This window comes from Podarcis tiliguerta (genome assembly GCF_965153285.1).
Source record: "Podarcis tiliguerta genome assembly, chromosome: 17".
In the NCBI taxonomy this organism is placed as follows: Eukaryota; Metazoa; Chordata; class Lepidosauria; order Squamata; family Lacertidae; genus Podarcis; species Podarcis tiliguerta.
In genome coordinates, this window is record NC_139550.1 from 14239257 (window position 1) to 14248836 (window position 9580).

General features: G+C 48.0%; 1 protein-coding gene across 4 annotated transcripts; it reads left to right on the forward strand.

Annotated features, from left to right (window-relative positions):
- The first annotated feature begins 492 nt into the window (after positions 1 to 492).
- On the forward strand, positions 493 to 9565 carry PGAP4 (post-GPI attachment to proteins GalNAc transferase 4). 4 transcript variants are annotated; one of them, XM_083420410.1, is made up of 3 exons: positions 493 to 732; positions 933 to 988; positions 6960 to 9565. In XM_083420410.1, the coding sequence occupies exon 3, from the start codon at positions 7061 to 7063 to the stop codon at positions 8246 to 8248; it is 1188 nt and encodes a 395-aa protein (XP_083276536.1). In that variant the 5' UTR covers positions 493 to 732; positions 933 to 988; positions 6960 to 7060; the 3' UTR covers positions 8249 to 9565. The 4 variants fall into 4 exon arrangements, with proteins under 4 accessions (XP_083276536.1, XP_083276537.1, XP_083276534.1 ...); XM_083420411.1 differs by lacking the exon at positions 933 to 988; XM_083420408.1 differs by lacking the exons at positions 493 to 732; positions 933 to 988 and adding an exon at positions 3755 to 4180.
- Positions 9566 to 9580: the final 15 nt, after the last annotated feature.

A 9580-nucleotide genomic window follows, 5' to 3' on the forward strand; every position in this document is an offset into this window, starting at 1 on the left:
GTTGGCTCCTATGGCCATTGCCTAGATTCAGCCAGGTTCTTCTTCTGTTCTTATGCTGCGAGCCGAGATGCGTTTCTGCGGATGGGATTTTTCTGCCTGGAAATTGAAACCAACCAAGTACAGTACAAGAAATAAAAGGGGCAGGGAAAGCTCAATACCTCGCAGCTCCCGATTTTAAAGCACCATTGTGATCGGGGGGGAAATAGTAGCTGGATTTTATTCTTTGCTGATTCTTTTTTCAAGAGAAACCCAATCTTTCGGGCTGCAAAATCTTTATCTTACTGGCTTCTTTTGAGCAGTCCGACCTGGGAGAGGAGGAAAACTTCAAAATGAACCGGGAAGTTTAGTATCCAGGCAACAGAGTCATGCTACTCTGCACTTTTCCATCTCTCTATGCCACACATTCGTTGGGCGCGACGTCCGGCTAAACGCTGGCTTTCTTCCGTTGCGAGAGTTTTCGAAGCCCCTCTGCCTTTACTAAACATGGCCGACAAAGTTTATGAATTCCTGTGATCTTGAAGTTGTAGTGACCATAAGAAACATGGCTGCCACTTTGCCCTTACCTTTCCTGCCTCATTTTCCCCTTTATTCGCGGTAGCTTGAAGTCTTCGTGCCCTAAGTTGTAATGGTGGACAAAATCTGTTATTGGGCAACCTGTATGGGTACCAAAGCAACAGTTTGCCATAAATTCCGTTCATCTCAAGCGGAAGTGAGGAAGTTTAGCGGAAAGAGGTATGCATTTTTTTTAAGGTTAGGGAAAAACCCGCTCGTTATTTTAGCAGTCTTCTTAATTCTGTAGCTGAGGCTGTTTGGCTAGCTCAATAACAATCTATTATTGTACTATACAACTATTGCGCAATTTGGGCTATATTGGGTTTGGGATTTCTAAAAATATCATCACCATTTTATTTTTTTATGCCGCCTTTCTGCAGTTAAAAACCATGTCGTGGGTGGCTTACAACATGAAAAGAATTACATAATTACAAAAGTGAATATACCTGTAAACAGTAAATAAAGCACATCAAAAAGTACATAACAAAACTGAACAATGTCCACATAAATCATAAACACAGCTACAAAAAGTTACTATCAATAGCAGCAAAATAAGAAAACAACCCCCCAAACAATAACTCTGCCAAAGAGTATGTATATTTCTATATTTATTAATAAAGTTATCTGATAAAATTAAAATATGAAAATTTAGAGTTCTAGGTAGATTGGGAAGCAAATGCATATTTTGAAACCTGCAGAATTTCACTATTTCTAGCTTAGCTGGTCTGTAGCTGGAGTGAGTGGATGAAGTCTCTCCCCCCCCCCCCCTCCGTTTTTATTTTTATTGCAAATAATTAAATCAACAGGGAAGGTCTTTGTTTTCCCTTCTTAAAGATCCTGCTTTTGTTTCTCAGGCCAGCAAGTCCCCAGGCACAAAAAAAATATGTGTGTGTCTCTGATCACCCACCTTAAGCCAATCAGAACTGTGCTTCTTCAAATCTGTATACGTACCTTATTTCTTCCCTAGCTGGCTTGTCTCCTGAGACAGGGAGGACAAATTGTCAACACATTTTTCTCCTTTGCTGTAAGGGAAGGGGGCTTCCTTTCCCCCCCTTACTTGAAGGGCAACAGGGAATGTGGAGGGAGTATGACTGCAGCAGAAAAATGAGGGGCTTTTTGTTGTTAGTCGCCCTGACTTCAGCATATTTAGAAGTAGACTTGTTTCTGAACCTGGTTGTTCTTTCTCCAGATTCAGAGGCAGTCTGTCTCTGAATATCCTGCTTAAGGCTTCATTGTGCATCTGATTACCATTGTGGGAAGCAGGATGCTGAAGTCGATGGACCTTTGGCATGATCCAGCACAGCTGCTCTTATATTCAAAGGGATCCTCACCCCTTTTTAAATAAAAGATTGCTCCCTTTCCATCCAGCTTCTTCAGTCCAGTTTATTTTTATCTGTGCTAACCTGCAAACACATTTCAAGCTGGCCTGATACTAGACGTTTGGGGGGGGGGGTGGAGTGGTTAAAAGGGGTGTGTGACTGTTTATCTGCTAATTAGTGAGCAGAAGTATTATTTGATCATTCTTTTGAGTATAGCTAAGGCTGTTTGTTATGATTTATATGGTGGGTGCGTTGTTATCTTAGACAAGATACTGATACGGTAGAGACTCTGTGTGTGTGTGTGTACGATTATTGCTGTAGGTCACTTGGAGATCTTCAGCTGGCAAACTTAATAAATAAAGATAAGAAAAACTAGGGAGAGAAAACTCTGTGCAACTAGAAGCATTTTAAAAGTGTTTGCGTGTATCGTATTTTTGGCAATGGATGCATTATGATGTAATGAATGCATAAATTCCAAACCTACATCAATAGGCGTCTACCTTAATTTCTTAATCATAATACAGTGGTACCTCGGTTTACATACACTTCAGGTTACATACGCTTCAGGTTACAGACTCCGCTAACCCAGAAATAGTACCTTGGGTTCAGAACTTTGCTTCAGGATGAGAACAGAAATCGTGCTCCGGCGGCGCGGCAGCAGCAGGAGGCCCCATTAGCTAAAGTGGTGCTTCAGGTTAAGAACAGTTTCAGGTTAAGAACGAACCTCCGGAATACATTAAGTACTTAACCCGAGGTACCACTGTACAGTGGTACCTCTGGTTGCGAATGGGATCCATTCCAGAGGCCCCTTCACAACATAAAAAGAATGCAACCTGCAGCGGCGCATCTGCACACACATGGGTTGCAATTCGCCGCTTCTGTGCTTGCATGTGACATCATTTTGCGCATCTGCGCATGCGCGAGCAGCAAAACCCAGAAGTAACCTTTTCCTGTACTTCTGGGTTGCTGCGGGACATAACCTGAAAGAACATAACATGAAACAAATGTAACATGAGGTATGACTGTACCTTGCTCATCTGGCTGGGTTCCACTCTGGCTGGCTTCCAGCACATAAAAAGGCAATAAAATGTCAAACATTAAAAACTTACTGATACAGGGCTGAAGGCAATCCTGCCTTCCATCTTACATGGAAGTTTTCCCCTTGTCCATAAAAGACGTGCAAAGAATAATTGAGTTTTCTTTATAGGAGACAATTGTACTCTGTTCACTCTCCTAAGCGCTGCTGGGATGCAAACAGCAAGTTAAAACTTGCAGTCTCACTAAGCCAAAATGTTACCAGCTGCTGCCCTTGCCTGCTTTGAAGTGTTTTTGCATAGGGCATGTTATCCATCTGAACCATGAAGCACAAGTTAACATGCATTGTTATTGTTACTGTTATTATTGAAAAATGGGCAAATTGATAAATCGCAGTGATGGCCAAACTTGGCCCTCCAGCTGTTTTGGGACTACAACTCCCATCATCCTTAGCTAACAGGACGAGTGGTCAGGGATGATGGGAACTGAAGTCCCAAAACAGCTGGAGGGCCAATTTGGCCATCACTGGATAAATGGAATGAATGCTGTTAGCAGCTCAGTTGCTAGAGCATGAGATTCTGTATCTCGGGGTCAAGGGTTTGAGCCCCACGTTGGGCAAAAGATTCCTTTATTGCAGGGAGTTTGTGTAGATGATCCTTCCAACACTGCAATTCTATGAATCTCATCAGAAAGCTGTCGCCAAGCGTCTAGCCCAGGCATAGGCAAACTCGGCCCTCCAGATGTTTTGGAACTACAATTCCCAACATCCCTGACCACTGGTCCTGCTAGTTAGGGATGATGGGAGTTGTAGTCCCAAAACATCTGGAGGTCCGAGTTTGCCTATGCCTGGTCTAGAAGACGCGCAGCACCAGCTGCTGCAGGCAACCCTTTTTAATGACTTGGGATTCCGCTCTGCGTCTCTCTCTCTCTCTCTCTCTCTCTCTCTCTCTCTCTCTCTCTCTCTGTCTCTCTGGCCGCGGTAGTCACATGTCCAGCCTTCATGTCTTTGATCCCACCCTCGTTGCCAGAGAGAGAGGCAAGGGAGGAAACAAAACGGGGGGGGGGGGGGACCTGTCGGCGAGCAGGAGAGCAACAAGCAAACAGGAAAAAGCGGAACTCGGATTCCGAGCTGTTGCGGGGACGCGTAAAGAGGCAACAGGGAGGACTCGGGATTAAGTGCCGGTTCTGTTCCAAGGGGGGGGGGGTTCAGCACGCTCTCCTCCCACTTGAGGGGTTTTCTTCGACTCGTATCGGCGATGGTTGTTTTTCCCCAGGTATGTGAGCGGCTGATACATCCGTTCCGTTTTTTAAACCTTCCTGTAAGCAGGTGGGAAGCTTGTCCGGGGCCATTTCGAAAAGGCATTTCTGTGCGTAAAGACGCACGGGGCGGGCGCGGGGGACTGGGGTTCAAGCATCCAGGCCGGCCCGAGATCTTTGTGGGGCTCCCCATGACCTATGGCGGGCCTCCGGGTGCTTTTCTGCCGATTATTATTGTGTGGTGCCCTAATTCATCCCCGCGCATTGAGGGCAGGGTGGGGTGACGGAAGCTGCTGATTCCGAGGAAAATAATAGGGGTGTGTTATGCCGGAAACTAACCTTCGGTTAACTGAGGCGGGCAAGAGAGAGCAGGCGCGAGAGACACGAGGATTAAAATTTCCGAATTTGGAAATAAAGGGACTCCCTCAAATGCGGTCTGCATTCGGGGAAGGAAGAGGCCGAGGCTGCCACTCGAATGGTTTAGCCCTGGGGAACAGGCAGAGATGGGACTTAATGTCTGCAGGTACAACTTCATTCTGTCTTCTTGAAATAGCTGCCCTGCCTTTCCAGCGTGAGTTTTCTTTAATCTCCTTTCCAGCGTGAGTTTTCTTTAATCTCCTGCATGTTTGTTACATGAATCTCTTTAACCATGGCCACGGAAGCCACAGGATTTCTGCAAAACTCCTACCAGCTGAGCTCTGCCAGATCAAAATGAAGGCACGCTCAAGATTGTTTTCTCTCTTCCAAGTAGTTTTGTGGGGCAGGAGTGTTTCCCTTGTCCTGCCCCTCTCTAGGCAGTGCATTCACTTCTAGAAGGGCTGTCATGGCGTAAGAAACACTTCTTTCAAAAGAGACCTCTGACAGCTGTGACAGCTGTCTGGCAATGTTTCATAACAACATTCTAAGGTTGGAGGAGAGGTCCAGCAAGAGGCCAGCTGGAAATACTTGTGGTTACCCTGCCCCATTCTCCTTTGCTTGACCTTACCTGTGTAACTACCTTTAATACCTTGTAATCAGTGACCTTTCGCTGGTGTAAGGGGGTTGGCTAACGTCTCGTCTTTAGTGGAGTATGCCTAACTCTTCATTTCCTGTGGCAGTGCAAAAAACAAAATTGCACAACTACATAAAACAAATGGATAAAAACCTTTGTCTAAAAAGAAAGCTCTGCTTGAGTAGGGGGAACCTAACCAGGCCCGCTGGGAAGTCTCATCCTATAGAACCATAGACCTGTAGAGTTGGAAGGGACCCTGAGGATCATCTAGTCCAACCCCCTGCAATGCAGGAATATGCCGCTATCCCATACAGGGATAAAACCTGCAACCTAGGCATGATCAGCACTTTGCTCTAACCAACTGAGCCATCTAGCCTGGGAAAATTCTAACACATTCTTTTCTTAGAGGATTAGGATTATCACATAATCAACTTTAAACCACACACACACAAAAAAAAAAAAACTTCATGAACAGGCCTTTCTGGTTCCAGGCAGGCATCTATGATAGTTTACATTTTAATCCTGCTCGTCAGCCAAAACAAAACAAAATAGCCTCCAGAACAACTTCGAAATCACTACAAACACACTCAGGAACTTCAGGAAAGAATGGGGGGGGGGGAATTATAATTTATTTAGGAGACCGCTGTAAGCAGATGAAAACATTAGCAGGGTTTTAATATCGCTTGTAATGTAACAAATATTTCGGACCATATGGACAGATACAAAATATAGATTATGAAATAATGTGCAGTTGAAAATGTTAACAATAAGACCCATGGAAGGGATGTTGGGGAGTCTCAGGATTCAGAGTAATCTCTATATACGGATGTGTACTTGGTATTGTTATAAATTTACATTTACATAAAAACGATGGGGGGGGGGAATCACTACAAACAGGACAGCCAGCAGCCCAGATGTTTAATCTTAAAAGGTGTAGCGCAAAAGATTGCCTTACCCCAGATGTTCTCACGCGCCCACTTTGATTGGTGGAACGCACACTTTTATACGATCCACACAATACCCACACTGTAAGAACGGAGTCATTCAGTACGGCTGCAGTGGCACTTTATAACTCCCTGCCTATAGATTTCAGGCTGGTGCCTTCACTATTCCTTTTGGTCCCTGCGGAAGACATTGCTAATTTCGAGAAACCTACCCAGATGTTTAGAAAGTTTGTACGAGTTTGGTCTATTCTGATCTGGTTTCAGCTTTTTGTATGTTTAAAATTATAGCTATGCATTTTTTTTTTTAGTGGTCATCTTATTGTTTAATCTTTTTTTGTGAACTGCTTTGAGGTTCTATCCTACAAGCAAGCAGTATAATAAATTTCATGAAATAAACAAATAAAATCAATAACAGAAAAACGTACTGGGAAAGTAGAGAGCATAAACCAGACATAGGCAAACTCGGCCCTCCAGATGTTTCAGGACTAAAGTCCCCATCATTCCTGACCGCTGGTCCTGTTAGCTAGGGATCATGGGAGTTGTAGTCCCAAAACATCTGGAGGACCGAGTTTGCCTATGCCTGGCATAAACAAACTCAGATGCAAGGTTTTGGTGACAGGCTCTTTTAATAGGCAACTGGGGTGGGAAAGCTCAAAGAGTGGAGGCATGGAAAACAGCTGGGGTCTCAGCTGGAGCAACAGAGTGGCCTTGCACTCCTTTTCTTCCTTCCTCTGCTGCAGCCTGGCTTCTCAGCAGAGATTGTGGTGGCCCCTCGTCTTTTTGTACCTTCACTTCTGAATCAGCCTGATCTGATGCGACGCAATCCACAAATGTTGTTTCTTCCCCCTCCTCTCTTCACAGATCTGACCCTAGCAATTCAGCTCCATTACCCAACCGGAAGACCCTCCGGCCCCGAGGAATGGCCTGAGGCATGAGCCCGGGACCCCCTGGAAGTGGCCGCCATGCTGCCGCGAGGACTGCAGCCTTGTGGGAGGCTGTGCCGCTGGTCCAGCCCCTTCCTGCAGCTCCTTGCCTTGACGGCGGTGACGTTCGGCGTGCTGGCACCCCTGACTTGCCACCGCCTCCTCCACTCTTACTACTACCTGCGGCGCTGGTACCTGAGCCCCATGAGCCAAGACTTCCTCCAGCAGAACCAGGAGGACGGCCTGAGAGCCCTCCGCTACTTTGAGAGGCTGCGGGTGCACAATGCCTCTGAGCCGCCGCCCGGCGAGGCCCGCCAGACGGGCTTGCTCATCACCATCATCACCGTGCAGCGGCGCCCCGAGTTCCACTACGTCCTCCAGGTGGCGTCTCGCTTTCACCGCCTGCTCCGCCAGTGCGGGGCCCCTTGCCAGCACCACCAGATCTTGCTCTGCAATGTGGAGGCCGACCCCAGCAGCCATGCGGACGCCCAGCTGCTGGCCGGCTTCTTTGGCGTGGCGAACCGCTACAGCAGCCGGCAGGCTCCGGAGCCGTCGCTGAACCAGTTTGAGAAGGAGAAGCGGGATTACGCCTACTGCCTGGAGAAGTCGCTGCAGGACTACGACCCGGAGCACGTGCTGCTGGTGGAAGACGATGCCGTCCCAGAGGATGAGATCTTCCCGGTGCTGAACCACCTCTTGCAGGTCCGCCTCTCCAAGCCCCACCTCCGAGACGCCCTCTACGTGAAGCTCTACCACCCCGAGAGACTGCAGCGCTACCTCAACCCGGAGCCCATGAGGATCCTGGAGTGGCTCGGAGTGGGCATGCTGGGTGGCTCACTGCTGGGGTTCGCGTATGCCTGGGCGGCCGGCCGCCCCAGCCCCAGCTGGCCTGTCGCCCTGTTTTTTGCCCTGTACAGCATGCTGCTGGTGGAGCTGGTTGGGCGTCACTACCTCCTGGAGCTGCGCCGCCTGGCCCCGCCCCTCTACAACGTCGTGCCTGCCACCGAGTGCTGCACCCCTGCCATGCTGTTCTCTGCCCCTTCTGCCCGCCGCGCGCTGGGCTACCTGAAGAAGCTGCGCTGCCGGTCAGGTTTCGCCAAAGACACGGCCCTGTACTCGCTGCTGCGCACCAAGGGCGAGCGGGCCTTCGTGGTGGAGCCCAACCTGGTCAGGCACGTGGGGATGTTTTCAAGTCTCAGGGTAAACATCAATCCCAAGCTGCTTTGACTCCTCAGGTGTACGAGGAGCTGGAGCGGAGGGAGTCGCGAATTCTCCGCGGCACTTTAGCAGAAATGCTCAGAGTTCCAGGTTCTTCAGTGCAGTGTATTTATTGTGAGCTATATATACACATATCTGCAGGCTATAATACACGAGCAGTTCGTACAGTCAAACAGAGTACCTGGCTGCACCTTAAGGCAAATAGGAAGACCTTTCTATCTCTCCCTCTCTGACCACACTCTTCTACACCATCCCTTTACTGCTGGATGGGTTTCCCTTTTAAACCGAGGACAGCCAATCAACTGTCAGCACATTACCGCTGACCCAGCACTTCCATAGAAAGTATTGCAGGCTGATTGTATCAGCTAGCAAACTCAAGCCTGCAGACTTACTATCTCTCACAGCATTCTGTGAATCCCGACAGAGGAACCGGAAGCCCCTGGGTGAGGTCTGTTCCCAGACTGCCAGGCTGCTACTGCTAAAGGCTTCCCATGAAATGCACAAGACAAACATGTTGAGGAAAATGCTGTAGATGAGCCTTCCCCTGCCCCTAAGACGCTAGCTTTCTACGGGTTGGGAGGGCCTATGGCCTAATTAGCCCCCCCTCTCCCCATGCCTCCATGATGGTGGTGGTGATGGTGATGTAGGCAATGGTGATGTACCCCACCTTTCCCCTGGCCCAGACTCAAGGCAGCTTTGGCCATCCCATATTGGGTCTGGTGTGGGGCAAGTAATGATGGGGCTGGGTTAGTGGGGAGGGTAAGCTGACTAGCAGCACCTGCGAAGCCCCATGCATGGTGCAAGCGCCAACACTCAGCAATCATGCAGGTTGCTTTGAAGGCCCGATGATTGGCCACTTGCCGGGGCTTCAAAGCACCATGCACCAAGGTGGTGAAGATGGATCGCCTGATGTCATTTTGACATCGAGTGATGTCAGGTGATAAGGTGGCCCTGCCCACCTATGAAACTTGGCCAGTGGGGAAGGTCAGGATCCAACCCGCCAGCTGGATCCAATCCCCATCCCTGGTGCAAGGCGAAAAGTGCAGTCCAGCAATAGCTGTGTCACGTGGGGTTTCTGCTCATTTCTTGGTGCTCTCGGCAGATAAATACTAGGACTGCACAAAGCTCGACAATGAGATGAAGATTGCAAAGGTGTTACTTTTTATAAACTCTTTAAAATAGCTTTATATCCTCTACAATAAACTATTTTTAAGAGACACTTTCCCTTCAATGAGAACTCCTATCTGTTGTCTTTTTAGAAGACAGAACTATTTTGTAAATAGCTTTAGCCTATATCAAAAACAATATAATTTTCCAGAAAGAAAATCACCTTTGCCTTAA